At 44.5% G+C, this 23,036-nt stretch overlaps 1 protein-coding gene and 1 long non-coding RNA gene across 2 annotated transcripts in view; one reads left to right on the top strand and one right to left on the bottom strand.

Annotated features, from left to right (window-relative positions):
• GLB1 (galactosidase beta 1) overlaps positions 1-12,119 on the top strand; it is a 100,748-nt gene extending 88,629 nt beyond the window's left edge. Inside the window, exon 16 of the mRNA XM_021071553.2 lies at positions 11,555-12,119. Coding sequence (XP_020927212.2) covers positions 11,555-11,815 — 261 coding nt within the window. The 3' untranslated portion in view covers positions 11,816-12,119. The remainder of the gene's footprint in view (positions 1-11,554) is intronic.
• LOC146397250 (uncharacterized) lies at positions 12,054-15,465 on the bottom strand. The gene is made up of 2 exons (XR_014822697.1): positions 15,221-15,465; positions 12,054-13,825 (listed from the first exon to the last, which is right to left on the bottom strand). It is a non-coding gene; the product is annotated as an uncharacterized LOC146397250 (long non-coding RNA).
• Between the last annotated feature and the right edge of the window lie 7,571 nt (positions 15,466-23,036).

The raw sequence follows: 23,036 nt of genomic DNA, 5'->3' as shown, positions 1-23,036 counted from the left end.
ATTTATAGCTGATTGTTCAGAAGAAGGGGTGGCCCCAGACCTGTGACTGGTATGCGAAGTGGGACAGTCTTATGGGACTAGGCCCTTTATCTTATGGGATCCAATGCCAGATCTAGGTGGATGGTCTCAGAATTGAACTGTTGGATATCCAGCTGGTTTCCAGAGAATTGCAATGTTGGTTGGTGCCAAAGAAAATATCCCAGGAGTTCCTGTCATGGCTCAGTGGTTAACAAATCCAACTAGGAACCATGAAGTTTCAGGTTTGATCCCTGGCCTTGCTCAGTGGGTTAAGGATCCGGCGTTGCCGTGAGCTGTGGTGTAGTTTGCAGATGCAGCTCGGATCCCGCGTTGCTGTGGCTCTGGTGTAGGCCGGCTGCTTCAGCTCCGATTAGACCCCTAGCCTGGGAACGTCCATATGCCGAGGGAACGGCCCTAGAAAAGGCAAAAAGACAAAAAAAAGAAAGAAAGAAAAAAGAAATTATCCCAGAAAGAACCAGGAGGGGAGTGATAGGAAATGAAGTTGGAAAGGTGGTTTTATGGCCATATGTACCAAGGAGTTTGGATATTACTTTGAGAACTTTGAAGAACTACGGGTGGTTTGAAGCATCAAAGTGATGTGATCGGGTATGGCAACAGTTTACAGAACGTACCAGAAGGTGCGGAAGTGGTGATGGGGTTATGGAGCATGTGAACACTGCTCATGGGAAGACATCATAATTAAACACTATAATTTCAGAGAGTGGTAACTGTTGGAAAATAAATGTGATGATGTGCTATAACATGAGGTGCAGGGGTGATGCTGCTGCTCTTATATGGCATAATCATTATCCATTGCTACATAACAATTTTTACTCTAAAACAGCAGTAAATATTTAATATCCTCACAGCTTCTGTGGATCAGGAACTTGGGACTGACTAGGCTGGGTGGTTCTGGCTCAGGGTCTTATAAAATTACAGTCAACTTGTCAGCCAGGGCTGCATCATTTGAAGGCTTTACTGGGACTGCAGGGTCCACTGCCCAGGTAACTACTCACATGGCTGGAAGCTTGGTGCTCGCTGTGGGCAGGAAGTCTTAGTTTTTTCCCCACATGGGACTCTCCACAGGCTGCTTGAATGTCCTCACAACATACAGTGGCTGGCTTTCCCCAGAGTGAACAATCCAAACAAGAGAGAGGCAGGAAAAAAACTATATTAAAAAAAAAAAAACAAAAACCCCACTTAGCCTTGGAAGTCACATGGCATCATTTTGGTCACATTCTGTTGTTATCAAGAGTTATCAAGTCTAGTTCCCGTTCTTGGGGTGGTAATTAGAGTCTGCCTTTTGAAGAGAGACGTATCAGAGAATTTACGGACATATTTTTAAAATTGCCACGTATGTAATGGTCAGGAATGCCTCTAGGAGGAGGTAACCATTGAGGGGGAGGATGAGTCATCCATGTGACGAAGCAGAGGAGAAATGCTCCAGAAACAGGGAACTTTGTGTGTGAAGGCCCAGAGCAAGACAGATTCCATAATCAAGAGGGAGTGTGAGAGAGAGAGATCTGGGGTCAGGGTGGAGGGGGTGCCAGTCAGACAGATGTGATGTAGACCGTGGCTTCCCACTCCAGGAGTAGGTGCTAAGCAGAGAGTGAAAGGACTGATTTGCATTTTAAAAATAAGTGGGGAGTGGGTTGTAGTAGGTGAGACTGGAAGCAAGGGCTGATGGAGGCTGTTACCGCAGTCCTGTAGGACACCGTGGGCTTGGGTGGTGGTGGATAGAGAGAAGGGCAAGATGTATTTGGAAAAGAGGCAAGATTTACTGAAGGATTGGGTGTGGTATTTGAGAAAAAAAGTATTGAGGAGGCTTGGGGCCTGCACAGCTGGAAAGATGGTGCTGTCAGCCCTGAGTTCGAGGCTACGGAGGGCAGGTAGGGGACCAAAGGCCCCGTATTGGGCATGTTCAGTTTCAAATACTTCCTTCTCATCCAAGAGTAAATTCTGTCTGCTCTTGGCCATCAAAGGTGTGACTATAAATTCTAGATCACTGCAAAAAAGGCCAGGTGCATTCAGTACAATGTAATTTTGTCATCTGTTTCCAGGCCTGATGGCCATCCTCTAAAGAGCCTGTCAGTCTTGAATCTATACAGATCAGTCTGTACAAACCGAGATGTGGGTACACTGTAAGTCAGAGGTGTGCCTTCATTGCTTGTCATGAGAATGCAGTGGGGAGGTGCCTGTCCCAGCTTTGGGGCTGTTGGGAAAGGACCCAACCTGTAGAACGGACTCCGAGTGGAGGGTGATGGGTAGGAAATCTGCTCCCACACACCTCGGAAGCTGTCCCTGCTGATGCCACCAGCACCCACACGGTGACATGTTTCCCAGACATTTCTCAGGCCTCCTGTCATGTGACCTCTTGACAAGTAACATCTGACAGTGGTAACCACTTCCTCCCTTGAAACTCTCCTGACATCTATGACCAAACTTCTGGTTTTCCCTCCTTGTCTTTGTTCCTTCTCAGGCTTTTCTGTGTCCTCAGAACTTGATCCAGGGCCCTCTTCTTACACTTTCAGGGGACATTATCTTCACAGATGTGCTAGTAACACTCAAATTTCCAGCTCCAGCTTGCCATCTTTGAGGACCAGGAACACCACATCCATCCACCATGGGGGGCATTGGAGGCCTCATGAGCACCTCTCACCCAATACAAATAAGGCAGAACCCTTCCTCCTCATTCACCTGGAGAAGTGGTCCAGGGAGAAGGAAGGAAGCTAGACTAGACCCTAGTTCAGCAATGGGGGTGGGGGGGTGGAAAGGAGGCCCAGCTGTGGGAAATAATACCAGCAGTCTGGTCGTGGAAAGCTCACTGCACATCACCACTGTGCTGAGACCTCAATGGCATTCTCTCACTTAATCACTTACAACAACCCTGAGTGAGGCACAGACATGACAGAGGTAGCCCTGACAAGATTTGGTGACTGATTAGTGAAAGAGGAACTGGCCAGGAGAGGTTTATTCTACTATTGTTAAATCAGGTTCATAGATATAATTTACTTTACTAAAAAGTAGCGTGCTGTTGTACCTCGAGGCCATAGAGATGTGTATCAGTTACCTTTTGCTGCATAACAAACCACCCCAGACTTAGTGGTTTCAAACAACAACCATTTATCTAGCTCCTGATCTAGAGTACTGGCAGACTGGGTGGTGGTTCTGCTGGTTGCAGCTGGGCAGGCCCTTCTCCTGGGAGTTGACTGGCTGTCTGCAGAGGCAACAGGGATTGGTCCATGTCTCTCTCATCATCCATCAAGCCACCCGGGGCTTGCTTATATAGGGACTGGCAGCGTGCAAACAAAGAATGCAGATGTGCCAGGCTTCTTAAAACCCAAGTCAGAATTCACATGTCACTTCTTCCATGTTCCTTGGATAAAACAAGTCACTAGATCAGCCTGATCCAAGGGATGGAGAAATAGATTCTACCTCCTAATAGGAGGAGCTGCAAAGAAGTGTGGCTGTTTCTGCAGTCAGCCACAAGGTCCTAGCACTGTTTGAACCTACTTTCATTCTGAATTTGATATGCTTTTTAAACTTTTTTGGCCTGATTTACGGTTATTCTTACCATCGACAAAATCTACTATTCCCATCTCACTCACTGTTTCTAGTCACAAGTCCTATGGTTGTCTTAGAGAGAAAAAACAAATTCAGTCTTGCATCAGTTTAGTTGCATGCTACTAAAATTCATTCCGAATTAAATCTGATCTAATCTTAATCTTAACGTACAAAATTCTTTTCTCAAAGTTCCACTTTTTTTTTTCTTTTTTGGCTGCTTTATGGCATATGGAGTTCCTGGGCCAGGGATCAGATCTGAGCCGCAGTCACAGTCTGAGCCGAAGTCTCAACCTAAGCTACAGCAACAGCAGATCTTTAATGCACTATGCTGGGCCAGAGATCAAACCTGCATCACAATGCTCCCAAGATGCCGCTGATCCCATTGCACCACAGTGGGAACTTCAAAGTTCCACTTAAAAAAAATTTTTTTAGGCTTTTTTTTAAATTAATTAATTTTTTATCTGCACCCTCAGCATGAAGTCCCTGGACCAGGGATCAAACCCAAGCTATAGCAGTGATGACACCTGATCCTTAATCAGCTGCACCACAAGGGAACTCCATCAAAGTCTCCCTCCTCCTTTGTTTTTTTTAAACGAACTTTCTGTATCCATATTAATTTGTTCCCAATTTTTTCCCATCCAGAAACAACCAATTGTAGGAAAAAATTATCATTTTTTTCTCAACAAAAATATCTCCATTCTTTATAATTCTCTTGCCGACAACACATATCCTACTTGCTTTACATACTGAATTGTTCCCTTATCATGTTTACATACTATAATTTTTAACCCTTAAAAACCTTAACAAAACCAAGAAGCAGGTAATTGAACTGTTATACCAGCATTTTCTGATTGGCAAACTTAAAAACATATTTCATAACCTCTAAAAACATACATCTTTCTCATAGCATAATTTCTCTTTAATGTGGTACGAGATGCATGTTTAACAAACCCAAACATTATTAGTGTTTTTTCTCATAAAAAGGCAAAAGTGGAGTTCCCCGTCATGGCTCAGAGGAAGCAAATCTGACTAGTATCCGTGAGGATGCAGCTTCAATCCCTGGCCTCGATTGGTGGGTTGAGACTCCAGCATTGCCATGAGCTTTCTCTTCTTTTTTTTTTTTTTTTTTGGCCACACCTGAGGCATATAGAAGTTTCCAGGCCAGGGGTCAAATCCAAGCCACTGCAACCTATGCCACAGCTCTAGCCAAACTGGATCCTTAACCCACTGTACTGGTCTGGGAGTCAAACCTGTACATGAGCCACCACAGAGCCAATACCTTAACCCAATGTGCCACTTAGGAGTGAGAACTTCTAAGTAGACATTCTTAAAACATAATTATTCTCAAAAAGTTTATCCAAAAGTTTTTATGATAATATCACATATAGACATGTATATATTTATTTAGGCAGAGCTCTCATAGCTTCATCTTAAAAGTTATTCATGAATCAAGTATTTCAGTACAGAACTTAATTAGTCTATTAATAACAGCTGGAATAAGTTAAGTTTACAAGCTTCAGTTTAAGATATCTTTCCTCCTTTTTCCCTCTTGGCTTAAAGTTCTACTAATTAACTCGAGGCTGACGTCTCAGGCAAAGTGGACTGTGTCTGTATTTCAAGAATATAGTAAGAGTTAATTTCACACTTTCTCCTAAACATATTTTTGTTCTCTCAGGGTCAGAATTCTGAAAAAAGTATTTTAATCAAGCTAGCTTTCTCTAACTGGATATGCAAAAATAACCACTTTTAGAATTTCACAAGAGTTTCATCTTAACCACTTTTCTCCAGAGTCTGAAGAGTACTGTTGCCATACAGTATTTTTGTAAAAAATCATTTTTTTTCGGAGTTTCCGTCATGGCTCAGCGGAAACACATCTGACTAGCATCCATGAGGATTCGGGTTCGATCCCCGGGTTCGATCCCTCGCCTCTCTCAGTGGGTTAAGGATCTGGCACTGCCGTGACCTGTGGTGTAGATCCCAGATGCTGCTCAGCTGTGGTGTAAGCCAGTGGCCACAGCTTTGATTCGACCCCGAGCCTGGGAACCTCCATATACCATGGGTACGGCCCTGAAAAGACAAAAGAAACAAAAAAGATTTTTTTTTGCTTTTTTTTTTCTTTCTTTTTGTGTCTTTTTAGGGCCGCACTTGCGGCATATGGAGGTTCCCAGGCCAGGGGTCAAATCGGAGCTATAGCCACCGGCCTACACCACAGCCACAGCAATGTCAGATCTGAGCAGCGTCTGGGACCTACACCACAGGTCATGGCAACGCTGGATCCTTAACCCACTGAGCAGAGCCAGGGATCGAACCCACAACCTCATAGTTCCTAGTCGGGTTCATTTCTGCTGCGCCATGACGGGAACTCCAAAATCTTTTTTTTCTTTAGTCGTAATTGCATAACTAAAATCTTTCTAATGAATTGAACCTGAATTTCTCATTTTACAAAAGGCAACAGGAATACCAATCACGCAAATGGAGTATATGCTCACACACCAGAAGACAGACCTGTCACAAATCCTCCAAGAGGGTGACAGATAATGGAGTCCCAAACACACACTTCCCCAACATAAATGGTCTTCCATAGTAGACACACATCAGAACCAGTTAGCAAAAGACCCACATAGCACCTCGTGTTCATAAAGGGCCCTCGAGGGCAGACCCACATCAGTTGGCAGAATGCCCAGAGAGCAGCTTGTGCTCAAAAGAGAAGTTTGCTGGGTTGACACCAGTGTACTTACTAGGTCTGGGGCCTTCTCAGCTTGTCCAAATGCACCCTTCTGTTCCACCAAGAGAAAGCGGAAGTTAGCAGACAGTGCCAAGCAGGGGAGAAATAAGGAGGGTCTCCAAATCTAATGGTTTTGGCAGCTGCAAGGACTGTCCCCCAAAACCCTCCTGCCTTGAGCAGCAAAGGGGCTGGTTGTGGCCAGCCGGGTGCTGTCATGGCGAAGGCTCTACTCTGGAAAACCTTGACAGTGCAGCCTACGTGGGTGTGAAAAACTTAGGGAAAGTTGGTCCAGCTGTTCCTCACTCAAGCGAGAGTAAAGGAGTTCCTGTTATGTCTCAGCAATTACCGAACCAACTAGTATCCCTGCAGAAGTGGTTTGACCCCTGGTCTCGCTCAGCGAGTTAAGGATCCAGCTTTGCTGTGGGCTGTGGTGTAGGTGGCAGATGGGGCTATAATCCTGCGTTGCTATGGCTGTGGTGTAGGCCAGCGGCTGCAGCTCCAACTGGACCTTAGCTTGGGAACCTCCATGTGCTGCAGGTGCCCTAAATAAACCAAAAAATAAAAATAAAAAAGCCAGCGAAGAGGCAAAGTTGGTGGAGAAGAAAGTTTGCTTTATTTCAGAGACTGGCAATGGGAAGCGGTTGGGGGGCTAAAGTTTTTCTTTTTTGTCTTTTGTCTTTTTAGGGCCGTACCTATGACATATGGAGGTTCCCAGGCTAGGGATCTAATTGGAGCTGTTGCTGCTGGCCTACACAGAAGCCACAGCAACTCCAGATCCAAGCCGAGTCTTCAATCTACAGCACAGCTCAGAGCAACGCCGGATCCTTAACCCACTGAGAGAGGCCAGGGATGGAACCCGCAACCTCATGGTTCCTAGTTGGATTTGTTTCTGCTGCGCCACAATGGAAACTCAGGGCTAAAGTTTTTCTATAGACCGAAGGCAGGCGCAGGACCTGGAAGGGGAAGGACTATAGGGTCCTTCTCCGTTTCACTGTGAACTTGGAAACTAGATGACCAGACTTCTTTGCACAAATATATATTCATTTAGTAACAAAACGTATAAGAATTGTGTGTAAACAGGAGTAAGTAAGTTCTGAGGGAAGGAGGGTCTTCTGCGTATTTTAGTGCCTGGACTTTGTAACAGCCTGAAGGTGTGCTTTGCTCACCAATTCTTGGCTGTGTTCCGGGTGTGTGAGGCTGGGTAATGATGATTGTTAGGTGAGGGGCTCCATAAAAAGATTGGTGCATTGGTGGCACTCTGGGGGAGTTGAGAAGGGATTTATCTTTGGGGTTTGCTGAGAGAAGGAAGTGACTCATCTTTTGTGTTAATATTCTGTTTTTGCGGCTTCAGTTCTATCTGGGTCTGTCCTAAAATACAGAGAAACCATAAAGTTCTTTAAGTTTTTAACTCTAAGATCAAGGAGGAAGCAAAGGAGTATGATTTACATCATTTGCAGACCCTGTGGTTCTGAAGGAAGGGGAGAATTCATTTTCTCCCATGTACTTCATGGAGGTCTATGTAACATCTTAACTCTGAGATGGTCCCTCACTACTTTACCTTTTTCCCCCATTTTTTCCTCCTAAGTAATCATCACACACACTCATGAATTGTGTGTGGTGAGAGCCTTTTAATTTTGAGAAATGGACCTTTGTGTTTTCCATTTTAAGTCCTCTATCTAAATGTCATATTTCAGAGTATGACAGAGTCAGTGTTTGGTGTTGTTAAAGGAACGCCCAAGCAAATTTACAAAAGGCAACAGGAATACCAATCAAGCAAATGGAATATATGCTCACACACCAGAAGACAGAACTGTCACAAAAATTTTTAAATGTGAAAATTTTAAAACTATAACTTAAACCAGGACTGAATGTTTTGCTTTACATTCTTATGAGAGGGTTGTATTTATCTAGAGAATTTAAAATAGACAGACACATGTCTGTCTGATTAATGCAGAAATAAAACTTCCAGAAACCTAGCATTCAGTGGAACTACTGTCACCTTGGTGATAATAGCAAAGAGCAGGAAGCCTGCCAGGGGTCAAGTGTTGTCAGAGAAAGTCAGCCTTTGTCATGGAGATATTTCAGTTGGGACAACCCCAGGAAACCCCAGAAGCCACTGTTTTTCACTCTGTAGGTGCTTGGTCTCAGTGGAGCTCACCGGGGACATGCTCTGGAGGACTGGCCGTGAGGGCGGAGAGGAGGGGTGGGTGCTGGTCTGATGATGGAGTGATAGGCGTTCACTGCACCACAGCTGTGCCACCCAGCACGGCAGTCACTGGCCACATGTGGCTATTTATGTCTACACTTGAATTAGTTCAAGGTTACAATTCAGTCCCTCCCTTGTACCAGCCTCACTGCAGGTGTTCAGGAGTCACTGTCAGGTGCGCGTAGCTACCCTGTGGGGCGGCTCAGAGCCCTCCATCACTGTAGACAGTTCTGTTGGCCTGTGGTGCCTTGGAGCTATGTACCATGACCTGTTCTTTCCGAATCCTTCATCCTTTCTCCTCTAAGGGTAACCAAACCACCATGGACTTCATTGAATGTCCATTCTGTTAGGGATTGAGAGTAGAGGGAAATTTTGTCCTGAGAACATTCATGGCTTTGGAGAAGTAATTGAAACCAAATATGATGTAACCCTAGGTTTGGAGAAATTTGGAGAGACAATGCCAGGCATGATGCCTACATGTTAGACTCATTTGTTTGAGAGACAGAGTCCCTAAGGGAGCTGGAGTCTCAAAATGGGCCACTGGTGATAATTTGGGAGAGAAAAGAAAAATTAGAACAGATCATGCAGTGCACAGAATAAAGGAAGTGATTAGGAGAAAAATGCTATCAATTTTGATGAGCAACTAGGTGTGGCATCTGGGGTTACATCTGTCAGTCACAGAGCAGTCTAGGAAACAGGGCCACCATGAGTGTTCACTAGTAGGAGTTGGACCTTCCATAAATGTGGGAGCAGCTGGAGAAGTGAGAGTTGGAAGAGAGGCCGGAGAATCAAAGGCGGAAACACTCATCAGCCCCCTACCCCCACAGCTGGTCCAGCTGGCACCTCAGGGAACTCCCAGAAGCAAGTGGTACCCTGGGAAGATCTTTGGGCAGTTGCCTTGTGCATCAGGGTAGCGTTTAAGATGATGAGCTGGACCTGGAGGAGCAGGGAACTGAGGGCCAGTTGAGCCCCCAGAGGCCTGATTGTGTTAGCCCCACATTTAACCAGGAAAACCCTTAGCAGTGGCCTGGCTCCCCTAACACCTTCCAGTGTCAAGCATCCTGCTTCTAGGTTTATTGCTTGCAGCAACTCATCTTGCTCCAGGGAGTTGCATCCCCTAACCCTGGAGGGAGCCAGGGGGCCTTTTTTCCATGCTGGCTTCCAGGTCCCAGTAGCCAACACAGAAAATTCAGAAACTAGTTCCCACCTTCCAGGGATGCAGCATGAGGAATGTGAGGGGCCTGCAGGGCTGCCTCCTAGACACGTAGGGATAGAATCTCAGTCATGGGAAGGGACCGATCCTCAGCATGGCCATGGCTAGGACTCAGTGTGGCCCTGTGTCACCCAGGCCCCTCGTGTGCTGCTTATGGAGCCCTCCCACAGTCCCCCTGGGAACTCTTCCCCCCTCAACCACAGAGTCAAGTTCTGCTGTTCTCTAATACTGCGGAAACAAGGTGCCACCAGATCTTCAACTGATAAAAACCTGGTGAAGCTGTCATGGTGTGTACCTTCAGTATGGATCGAGATAGCATATCCCGTGGTAAAAACAAGAGTAAAATAATTCTGAGAAGTGTGAAACTGTCATCCTTTTTCTAAATGACTTGTCCTAACAGACAGGTGGGTTTCTATCATCGGCCTCCTTTTCATGGGCCTGTGGACGCCGAGGTCTTTTCATTGTAGTGGCATGAGGGGGGCTGCCCCATGATGATCACCTGCACTGCCACGCCATGCTGCCCGCTGGCCATGCACTGCTTCCTCCTGTCCTTACGATCCTCAGGTGCCAGCATAAGTGGGGACCTGCCCAAGGTCACACAGCCAGTAAGTGGCAGGACTTAGGTTTGAAGTCAGGAAATTCAGAGGGAGCTGGCATCAAAGGGACACCTGGGGGCTAAAAAGTGCCCAAAGGGGAGAACTGAGGAGCTCAGGGCAAGACCCGGATTAGGGCTGCAGGTGGTGGCCAGGGCTGGGCCTCCTCCAGGGAGTCCCCCAGTACATTTGCGCCACTTTGGGGGCAATATCTATACTTCTTCATCCTGTCCTTCCTTCTCCCTTCTTCCTTCTTTCCTCCCATCTTCCTACATATTCTCACTCCCCCTCTTTGCTCTCTTTTTCTGTAACAGAATGTTCCATCTATTCCGCCAACTGCTAAGTCCCACCTGTGAATAAATCTTAGGCCGAGAGGCTGTATAGAAACACCCACACCTGATCCCTATTCTTTTTTTTCTGAGTGGCTGCACCTGTGGCATATATGGCAGTTCCCAGGCCAGGGATTGAGGCTAAGCCTCTGCGGGGACCTGAGCCACTGCAGTCAGGTTCTTATCCCACTGCACCACAGCAGGAACTCCCTGGTCCCTATTCTTGAGGACTTTCTTCTCTCAGTTTTCTTGTGGAATCAGCTTCTACTCACAGAAGTCAGTCTTGCAGCTTGTAAGATCACCTCTGCTTCTCAAAGCAAGTCTCTACCCTCATGCTGATGCTGGTGTGAAAACCATCAAAACACAGAAGGAACACAGATGCCCACCTGGGCAGCCCATCTCACCCTCCTCCACCCCCACATCCTTCTCAAAGGCTTATTTGGGAGGCTCTGGGACTCGTGTGTCCCAGGCTGCAAGCCCCATGCTTATCTCCTGAATGAAGGGAAGTCATGGACCCCTGTCTGGAGGAGTGGAGTGCAAAAGAGGGAAGCTCGTCTCCTTGAGGAGGCAGGGGGCAGCTGTGTACAGAGGCGTCAGGGAGAGGCCAGTGTGTGCAGACTTGCAGCCACCTAAGAGCCAGGAAAAATTCAGCAACTTGGTGAAACTGCCACAGTGTAGTCCAGGGCTGCCATGTGTGGCGCTAAAGCCAAAGGGACCAAACATGTATCTTCCCGAAGCAGGGCGGAACTGGGGCACGTTTTGTGGCTTCTCCCACTCAGCTCCTGCCTGACTTGGCCAGTCCTCTCAGCAAGATGCTGGAACCCACACTGGCCTGACCTGGCTCTCTTCGATCCTCAGGATGGTCAGCACAGCTTAGTTAATGGTTTTCTCTCTCTTTTTCTCCAGGGTCAGGTGTGGATAAATGGTTTTAACCTTGGCCGCTATTGGCCAGCTCGAGGTCCCCAGAAGACCTTATTTGTGCCGCAGCACATCCTGGTGACCTCGGCTCCAAACACCATCATCGTGCTGGAGCTGGAGCATGCACCCTGCGGGGACAAGGAGCCGTGCACTGTGGAGTTCGTGGACAAGCCGCTTATTGGCGCAACCGAGACCTGGAGCCATGTCCCTCAAGACCAAAACCGAGACTCAAAGCCAGGCCGCGTGTAATGACGATGACTGTGACCCTTCGGAACTGTAGCCTTGCACATACCTCGCATAACCCTCAGGATGCCAGCATTCACTGAGGAGTTCGATTGGAAAACAGATGAGTTGTTTTCTCACCCAAGGATTTCCTGCAGCCTTGTGGCACCTGAGGCACCCCTGTCCACTGCACAGATGTGGGGTAGGATGGTGGTAGCCCAGCAATGCACAGAAGCCTCCAAAGAATTGAAATGGAGGCTTTAAGGGTGTTTCTAATTTTCACTTTGGAAGAATCATGTCTTTTTATTAAATAAAATTTGTATTCAAATGATATTACTGTTTTTAATGCTGAGCAGGTATTAAATGATAAGTTCTGATTTAAATCATAACTAGACTTGAGTAGGCTGAATAAGCCACTTCACTGTCTTGAGGTTGGTTCAAAGGAATGGAAAATAGTCTTGTTTTGATCTAGTGGACTACTGCTTTTCTGATCCTGGTTTGACTTCCTTTTGAATTTCTGTGATATCAACTAGGTGAGCCCATAAAACAACTCAAAATGATTATGCAAATGATGACCAGTTGGACAGCACAGATAGGATAGTCCGTCCATATGGTACAGTGCTGCAGAGCTGCTAAAATGGTGATGCAGATGTGTGTTTATTTACATGAAGACACATTAATGGTAAGTTGTGTGAAAAAAGCAGGTCACGGAGTTCCCTGGTGGCTCAGCAGGTTAAGGACCCAGAACTGTCACTGCTGTGATTTAGGTTGTTGCTGTGGAGTGGGTTCCATCCTGGGCCGAGAACTTCTGCATGCCGTGGGTGTGGGAAAAAAAAAAAAAGTAGGTCACCTTAAGTTCGATCCCACTTTGTGTGTTTAGACATAAGACCTGCACATATGCACAGGCTCAACCCAGGCCCTGGACACACAGCAGCAGACATGTGCATGGACATGCAGGGTCAGGGCATTGCACGAGATGCACATCCTGCCCAGGCCATCCTGCTCTCATGTGTTGAGCACCTGCCCTCCACCGTGCCTGGTTCTGAGCATACTGTATACTGAATCCACTTGTCCCTCATGAGAACTCAGAGGAACATAAATCATCTTCCCAGGGAAAGTCAGGGAAGATGGCTACAAGTGGTAGAGACAGGGTTTGAACCCCAGTCATCTGGCTCTGATGTCCAGACCCGCATTATATCCATTATATATCAATCCATGCTCCTGTCCCTACAATAAAGAACCGCAGTGACAAAAACAGAAATGTTAGCATGAGCATATTTGGGTGGTGAGTGTTTGAGAGGTTGTTTACCTTTTCTTTTTTGCCTACCTGTATTTTAAATCCTCCACAGAGAAGATGTACATGTTTCTAAGGAAGGACGAAAAGAAAGATTTCTGGTGATAATCTAGGACATCATTTCATGGGAGTGTGTTTTTCTCTTGTCTCGTAGACATCTGGGATTCAACAGAAGTTTTAAAACTGCTACAGGAGGTGTGTGTGGGTTGAGACAAACTGAGACCAAAACTGGCCTCAGGACTGTCTTCCATAGCATCTTCTGCTGGATGTTCCACATCTTCTGGATGTTGGATAGACCACAAGGTGGAGGGGCTGCTACCTGCACCCACAGCGTCATTGCATTACTCTTCCTCCTCTATTAAGTTACTGAAAACTTAGAAAACAATACTCAAGAACTGTGCCCAGGGATACGTTTTGGGAAGATGTGAGATGAATCTTTAAAAGCCTTATGTTCGTTGGTCCATTGCACATCCCCTTCCCAGAGACTCAGCGTCGTGGAGTCCCCAGAGGCTCAGGCAGTGGAGTGAAACCACCTTGTCAAACATTTCATTTCCATCCTCTCATCCAGTCTTCAGAACCACATCCCACCGTAGGCAGCAGTAAGCCCATTTCACAGATGAGAACATTTAAATTTTAGCAAGAGGTGGAGCTGGATTCCAGTCTGGTCTGACTCCATGAGTGTTTTGTCTTGTTCATGCGAGGGAATATTTTGGGGTTCTCCCCCTTGTGCGGGATGTCATGTTCTGGAAAAGAGAAACTTAATACATAAGTGGTTCCACTCTGGAATCTACCCAAACCCATCCTATTCTCTGTACCTCTCGGGGCACTCATTTCATCTTCTACATCATTCTTTCCTTTCTTTCTTTCTCTCTCTCTCTCTCTCTCTTTTTTTTTTTTTTTTTTTTTTTTTTTTTGTCTTTTTGTCTTTTTGTCTTTTTGTCTTGTCTAGGGCCACTCCTGCAGCATATGGAGGTTCCCAGGCTAGGGGTCTAATCAGAGCTATAGCCACCAGCCTACACCAGAGCCACAGCAACACTAGATTTGAGCCACGTCTGCAACCTACACCACAGCTCACGGCAACGCCAGATCCTTAACCCACTGAGCAAGGCCAGGGATCAAACCTGCACCCTCATGGTTCCTAGTCAGATTTGTTAACCACTGAACCGCAACGGGAACTCCTACAACGTCATTCTTAAAACATGATGCACCTTCCATCTTTCCTGACATCTTATCTCTGTGGAAGGGTGCTACCTCTGAGAAAAATAAAGGCAACACATTTATTGCCCACTATGTAAAGATTTCATATGAAATTTTTCTTAAGCCGATTTCATTTTTGGCTTCCCCACAGCATATAGAGTTCCTAGGCCGGGGATCAGATCTGAACCACAGTTATGACCCAAGCCGCAGCTACAGCAACACTGGATCCTTAACCACTGAGCTGGGCCGGGGATCAAACCTGCAACCCAGCTCTTCCAAGACACTGACAATCCCATTGCACCACAGTGGGAACCCGTAATTTTTTTTTTATTTTATGGCTACACCTGTAACATGTGGAGGTTCCTGGGTCAGGGATTGAATCCTAGGTGCAGTTCTGACCTATGCCACAGTTGTGGCAACACCAGATCCTTTAACCAGGCCAGGGAATGAACCTGTGCCTCCCCAGTGACATGAACCACTGCAGTCAGATTCTTAACCCACTGTGGCACAACAGGAACTCCTCTTAAGCTGACTTTAATATGTCAAAGCTTTCTGAGCTAACCCAACCGTAACACTGATATTCCTGGAACATTACCATATTTTTAGCCATCCTTGTGAACAGCATGGCCTTTTCCTGCATGCCCTTGGCTTAGATGTACCCCAGACTTATACTTGTTTGGAACAGTTTCATTGAAGCATGATTTGCATCCCACATAATTCACTCATATTAAGGCACAGATCAATGGGTTTTAAACTTAAGTGTGAAGCCATCACTACAATCCAGTTTTAGAATACTTCTTTCACTCCAGAAAGTTCTCTCATGTGGGAAGTCTTCATTTCATCCCACACCAGGCAGCCACTAATCTGCTTTCCACCTCTGCAGCTTTGGCTTCTGTAAGAATTTTCATGGAACTGGGATCACAATATGAAGTCTTACGCACCTGACTTCTTTCACTGAACATAATGTATTTAGGTCCATCCATGTGGTAGCCTGATCAGGAATTTTTCCCTTCTTCCGGCTGAAGGGTTTTCCACCTGTGTATGTCCTGCAGTTTCTTCATCCATTTGTCAGTTGGTGAGTGTTTGTACCTCTCTCAGTTTGGGGCTTTTATGAATAATGCTTATCTGAATGTCCATGCATAAATCCTCATGTAGTCAACCGTTCACACTTCCCTTGAGTAGACACCTAGGAGTGGAATTGTTTAGTCACACAATAAATGTATGTTTAAATTTTAAAGGGAGTTCCCTGGTGGCTCAGCTGGTTAAAGATCCAATGTTGTCACTGCTGTGGTTTGGGCCACTGCCGTGGTGCAGGTTCAAATCCTAGGCCCAGGAACTTCCACATGTTGTGTGGGCATGGCAAGGAAGGAAGGGAGGGAGGGAGGAAAGAATGAAGGAAGGAAGGGAGGAAGGAGCCAAACAATTTCATTTATTTATTTATTTATTATGGCCACACCCAAGGTATATGGAAGTTCCTGGGCTAAGGGTCGAATTGGAGCTGCAGCTGCTAGCCTATGCCACAGCCACAGCAACCCCACAACCACAGCCACTGTAATGTCCAATCACCATATCAACCTACACCACAGATTGCAGCAATGCTGCATCCTTAACCCACCGAGCGAGGTCAGGATTGAACCCACATCTTCATGGACACTATGTCAGGTTCTTAACCTGCTAAGCCACAATGGGAACTACAAAACTGCCAAACAATTTCAGGACATCTTTTTGAGGCTGGAAAGGAATGCAGAAGAGGCAGAGTCATCCTTGGCAGAGTGCTATCATCCTAGAGTCAGTGCCCTTTCCTCTCCCCTACATCTCTTTGCCCTGTTCTGTATTAGGCTATTCGGCATCTGTCTCTCTCTTCTTTTGTCTGTCAGTCTGTAGATCATTGTTTCTCAAAAATCCATGTTATTCAGAATGAAATTGTTTTGTGTTCATCTGAGTCTGGTTTTTTGTTTTTGTTTTTTGTTTTTTGTTTTCATTTTTTTCCCCAACAAGCAATAGGTCTTTTGTCAAATGACATACATAGGAAGTGATCTTGTGTGGTCTTTGTTTCTTTATGATTATAAAAAAAGGTCATTTCCTGACATCATTTTTTTCAGTCAGTGTGAGGGATTCTGTCTGGTCTGTGGTGGCCCCATAGCTTGTAGGCTGTGAGGAAAGTCTGGTCATTGTCCAGACACCTGTGGTGAAGTGGTTCTGGGTTAAACCCAGCCCCTGCTCTTGGTATGACTAAATGTTTTCTGGGGTTGTCCCCTCCCCACCGCTAGCCTTTCGGTCCTGACGTGTTGTACCTAGACACCTAGCAGAAGACTGTTTTCTATAAATGTCCAGTGAAGAGTCTCGAGATTCCCCAGCATACCACAGCTCTGCTTCTACCCTAGGGACTTTCCATACCTGAGGCAGCATCCCAGGAGCCCCAACCAGCAGCACTGTCTCCCCAAGTGAAACAGGAGAGGCTAGGGGTCAGAAATGCTGGGGATGCAACCACTGTGGAAAACAGCATGGAGATTCCTCAGAAAACTAAATACAGAACTACCATATGATCCAGCAATCCCACTCCTGGGCATATATCCAGACAAAAGTGTAATTCATAAAGATACATGCGGAGTTCCCGTCATGGCTCAGTGGAAACAAATCTGACTAGCATCCATGAGGATGCAGGTTCAATCCTTGGCCTCTCACAGTGGGTTAAGGATCTGTAACCTGTGGTGTAGTCCAGCAGCTACAGCTCCATTTTGACCCCTAGCCTGGAAACCTCCTTATGTTGTGGGTACAACACTAAAAAAAAAAAAAAAAAAAAAAGACCAAAAAAAAAAAAAGGCAATGCACTCCTATGTTCCTAGCAATACTGTTCAAAATAGCCAAGACATGGAAACAATCTAAATGTCCACTGACAGATGAGTAGATTAAGATGTGGTACATATCACAATGGAATTCTACTCAGCCATAAAAAAGGATGAAATAATGCCCTTCACAGCAATGTGAATGCAAGTAAAAATTCTCATACTAAGTGAAGTCAGAAAGACAAATACCATATGATATCACTTATATGTGGAATCTAAAATATGGCACAACTATGTCTAGTCACTTATGATGGAGCATGATAATGGGAGAAAAAAGAATGTGTACATGTATGTGTAACTGGGTCACCATGCTGTACAGTAGAAAAAAAATGCATTGGGGAAATAACAAAAAAATTCTTTAAAAATTAAAAAATAAAAAATAAAATATGGCACAAATGAAAATATCCACAAAACAGAAACAGACTCATAGACATAGAGAACAAACCTATGGTTGCCAAGTGGGAGGTAAGAGGAAGAGGGATGAACTGGGAGTTTGGAGTTTGTAGATGCAAGCATCTAGAATGGATAGGCAATGAGGTCCTACGATAGCATAGGGAACTATATCCAATCTCCTGGGACAGACCATGATGGGGAATAGTATTAAAAAGAATATATATATTGCATAACTGAGTCACCTTGCTATACAGCAGAAACTGGCACATTATAAATCAACTCTGAATTAAAAAAAGAAACACAGGGGACATATATTCTCATAGAGCTTTCTATATCTGCCACTGCTTTACCCTCTCCTCATCCTTCTCTTCAACTTTGCCCACAATTTCTGTCTCATGTTGGCTGCTTTTATTAGAACTTTCATATATTTTGGAGTCTAAAAGGTATCTCTCTCCAAGTTTGATTGAAAATGGAGTTTGCGGGGTTTTTAATTCTTTCTTTTTTTTAATTTTACAATTTTCCAGAGAAGACGAAAATGCAGACTTCTGCAGCTCTGTTCATACCAAAAGTCGTAATGAAGTCATTTTTGACCCAAAGACCACCCACTCATTTCTGGAACTAGGAGACAATTCAATCAATCTTTGAACTCTGTGACACAGTTTTATTAGAAACATAATGGGGATTTTGGAGAGAGGACTGGTGAACTTTGTATAGTGAAATAGAAACTTGAATTGCCAGTATTGAGCACTGAGTTAAGAGATAAGAAAATTCACTCATTCACTAAAAAATAATTCAACAACTGTTGTGTACTAGGCATTTTACCAAGCAATAAGGTGATTATTGCTGGTGGAGTTTGTCTAATTCATTATTAGAATATTGTTCCCCGGAACTAAGTTTCTTAGTGATAATAAAACCCACCTTATCTACTTTAAGAAGATGATGAAATGAATTTCAGTATACAAAAACAGTTGGTGGATTTCTGATATTCTGAAAGGAGAATTTGGAGCCATTTCAAGCTTTTAAGAACTAAAGCATTGGTTTTTTTAAATTTTTATTGAAATATAGTTGATTTATGACACTGGGCTAGTTTCACATGTATAAAAAGGGATTATATATATATCTTTTTTAGATTCTCTTTGATTATAGGTGATTACAGGATATTGAGTATAGTTCCCTGTGCTATGCTGGTTATCTATTTTATATAGTAGTCTGTATATTTTAATCCCAAACTCTTAATTTATCTCCCCCACACTTCTCCTTTGGTAACCATAAATTTGTTTTCTATGTCTATAAGTTTATTTCTGTTTCATAAATAAGTTCATTTGTATCATTTTTGTAGATTCCACATATAAGTAATATCATATATATCTTTATCTGGCTTACTTCACTTAGTATAATAATCTCTAGGTCCATCCATGTTGCTGCAAGTGGCATTTTTCATTCTTTTTTATGGCTAAGTAATATTCTTGTGTGTATGTGCATGTGCTTGTGTGCATGCACATATGTGTACATACATACCACATCTTTATCCATTCCTCTGTTGATGGACACAAGTTGTTTCCCATGTTTTGGCTGTTATAAACAGTGCTGATACGAACACTAGGAAGCATACATCTTTTCTAATTATAATTTTCTCTGGATAGATGCCCAGGAGTGGGATCACTGGATCATATGGTAACTCTATTATTAGTTTTTTAAGGAAACTCTGTACTATTCTTCATAGAGGCTGCACCAATTTACATTCCCACCAACAGTGTAGAAGGGTTTCCTTTTCTCCATACCCTCTCCAGCATTTATTATTTGTTTACTTTTTGATGATGGCTATTCAGGAGTAAAATGTTGTGACTACAAAAATGGGTGGAGCTTATGTCTGTTACATTTGAGCCCAGGTCAATGACTGGGCTTGAGTCAGTGACTGGTAAGGAATATGGAAAAAATGCCTCAGAGCTTGAGGCAGGCAGATTATGCAAACAAAGTTGAGACTGACTAATGGATGCATATATACTAAGAGTCAAAAGGAGGAATTCCCTGGTGCTTCAGTGGGTTCAGGATCTGGTGTTGTCACTGCTGTGGCTCAGGTCACTGCTGTGGTGTGGGTTAGATCCCTGGCCCAGGAATTTCCACATGGCACAGTCATGGCCAAAAAAAAAAAAAGAGAGAGAGATAGTCAAAAGCAGTCCATGGCCATAGGGCAGTAAATGCACAGCTGTGATGCAGACACTGTGATTCCTCATTTTCCCATACCTGTGAAATTTCCCATACCTTTATTTATTTATTTATTTTTGTCTTTTTGCCATTTCTTGGGCCGCTCCTGAGGCATACGGAGGTTCCCAGTCTAGGTGTTGAATCGGAGCTGTAGCCACCAGCCTGCACCAGAGCCACAGCAACGTGGGATCCGAGCCGCGCCTGAGACCTACACCACAGCTCACAGCAACGCCGGATCCTTAACCCACTGAGCAAGGCCAGGGATCGAACCCGCAACCTCATGGTTCCTAGTCGGATTCGTTAACCACTGTGCCACAACGGGAACTCCCCGAACCTTTTCCATTTATATTAGGTGTTCATTTGCCCCGCTGTGATCCAGAAGCCCCTGTTTGAGACTTAAGTTCCTGGAACCAGATTCTAAGACTCTGAGATTAGCATACAGGAGATTTAATGAGGAGTCCTCTTGGGAACAGTTCTAAGGGCATGAAGGAAGCAGAACTAGGCAGTAGAAAAAGTTGAACCACAAGGTTGTTGCAGCAGAGGGCCCTGCTAATCTTTCGAGGAGCTCTGTAGTTGGAATGGCCCATCGGCTTTGTCCCAAATTAAGGTAAGGGGGCAAGTGTTTCTTTCCCCCCTCTTTATCCAGGTATTGGATGTGGGCTGTCCTCAGGGAGGGTTGTCTAGAAAGGAGACCAGCTGAGAGGTGGCAAACGTCAGTGCCCCTGGTAGCTGGAGGAGTGAGTGCCATAGATCTGTACCAGGTGTGTGGATGGCACTTCACAACACCCACTATGTCTCCTGCAGCCCCAGGGAGGGTGGCAACTGGCTCAGGAGCTCAAAACAGCTGTCTCCTGAGTCTATAACTTTTTTTTCATCTCTTCTTTTCCTACTTTGCTCCCCTCCACATGTTCACTTTATCTACAAAAACCTACTCCCACTCCCCACAGTGTGCTCTTGACACTACCTGCCTTTTCATGTGTGATTTCATCAACTTAGAATGTCCTTCCCTCTTTCATTCATCAAAATCATACTCCTCTAAAAAGGAACCCTCCTATACTGTTGGTGGGAATGTAAACTGGTGCAGTCAATACGGAGAAGAGTACGGAGGCTCCTTAAAATATTAAAAATAAAGTTACCATATGATCCAGCAATCCCACCCCTGGGCATCTCTCTGCAGCGAATTATAATTTGAAAAGATACAGTGTTGACAGCAACATTATGTACAACAGCCAAGACATGGAAGCAACCTAAATGCCCATCAACAGATGAATAGATAAGGAAGATGCAGTATATACATACAACTGGATATTACTCAGCTACTAAAAAAGAATGAAATAATGCCATTTGCAGCAACATGATTAGACCTAGAGATTATCATACTAAGTCAGAAAGACAAATACCATATGATATCATTTATATGTGGAATCTAAAATATTGCATATGTGGGAGTTCTCCTGTGGCATAGCAGGTTAAAGATCCAGCATTGTCTCTGCAGCGGCTTGGATGGCTGCTGTGGTGTAGATTCCATCCCTGGCCCAGGAAATTCTGTATGCCATGGGCACAGTCAAAAAGTAAATGAGTTGGAGTTCCCGTCGTGGCGCAGTGGTTAACGAATCCGACTAGGATCCATGAGGTTTCGGGTTCGGTCCCTGGCCTTGCTCAGTGGGTTAACGATCCAGCGTTGCCATGAGCTGTGGTGTAGATTGCAGACGCGGCTCGGATCCCGCGTTGCTGTGGCTCTGGCGTAGGCCGGTGGCTACAGCTCCGATTCGACCCCTAGCCTGGGAACCTCCATATGCCGTGGGAGTGGCCCAAGAAATAGCTAAAAGACCAAAAAAAAAATAAAATAAAATAAAATAAAAAAATAAGTCAATAAAATAAAATATGAAGAGTTCCTGCTGTGACGATGTGGGTTAAGAATCCAATTGTGAAAAATAAAAAAAGAAAGAAAGAAAAAAAAGAATTTGATTGCAGGAGTTTACTACTGTGGCTCAAACGAACCCGACTAGTAACCCTGAGGATGCAGGTTCGATCCCTGGCCTTGCTCAGTGGATTAAGGATCTGGCATTGCCATGAGGTGTGGTGTAGCCACACAATGTTGATGTATGTGGCTATGGCGTAGGCTGGCAGCTACAGCTCTGATTCGACCCCTAGCCTGGGTACTTCCATAGGCCACATGTATGGCCCTAAAAAAGACAGGAAAAAAAAAAAAAAAAAAGAATCCAACTCCAGCAGCTTGGTTTGCTTCTGAGGCACTTGTTCAATCCGTGGCCCAGGACAATGGCTTAAAGGGTCCAGTGTTGCCACAGCTGTGGCATAGGTTGCAGCTGCAGCTTGGATTCAATTTCTGGCCTGGGAACATCCATATGCTGCAGGTGCAGTCATTAAAATTAATTAATTAATTAAGATATGATACAAGTGAACTTGCTAAAAAAACAGAAATAGACTCACAGACATATAAAACAAAGTTAAGGTTACAAAATTGGGGAGAGGGTGAGAGAAGGATAAATTAGGAGTTTGAGATTAGCAGATACAATCCATTATATGTAAAATAGATAATCAGCAGAATTAAAACCACTATATATAAAACAGATAACCAACAAGGACCTATGGTATAGCACAGGAACTACTCAATATTTTGTAATAATCTATAAAGGAAAAGAATCTGAAAAAGACTATATCACTTTGCTGTATATCTGAAACTAACATGACCATATATGTCAACCATGCTTCGATTTTAAAAATTCAGTTAAAAAATTTATGCTCCTCTTACAAGGCTGACTTGAAAAATTAATTGTATTATAAAATTTGATACTGAAGCCATTTCTTCTTAGTCTGGGGTCCTAAAATATTTTGTTTGTGACTCTGTTACCATATCTTGCATTGCACTGTTCTGCTTGCATTACAGTAGTTCTTACGCTTGTGTTTATCCTTCTCAGAGTAAAAATTCCCTAACTGCAGAGCTCACTCCTTTATCTTTTTTTTTTTTTTTTTTTTTGTCTTTTAGGGCTACAGTGGTGGCATTTGGAGGTTTCCAGATTAGGGGTCGAATTGGAGCTGTAGCTGCCGGCCTACGCCAGAGCCACAGCAATGAGGGATCTGAGCCGTGTCTGCAAACTACACCACAGCTCACAGCAACGCCAGATCCTTAACCCATTGAGCGAGTCCAGGGATAGAACCCGTGTCCTCATGGATGCTAGTCGGGTTCATTAACCACTGAGCCACGATGGGAACTCCTTTATCCTATTATTCTCTACATTACCTAGCAGCCTGCTTGGCACACATCCTCAACAAGTAGGAATTAACTGCATCA

This window comes from Sus scrofa, chromosome 13 (genome assembly GCF_054392235.1).
Source record: "Sus scrofa isolate SSC_HxYL_T2T_F1_AM1 chromosome 13, Sscrofa_HxYL_maternal_Yorkshire_Landrace_v2.0, whole genome shotgun sequence".
Taxonomy (NCBI): Eukaryota; Metazoa; Chordata; class Mammalia; order Artiodactyla; family Suidae; genus Sus; species Sus scrofa.
The sequence above is the reverse complement of the archived record's forward strand: the minus strand, read 5'-3'. Positions and strand labels throughout refer to the sequence as shown.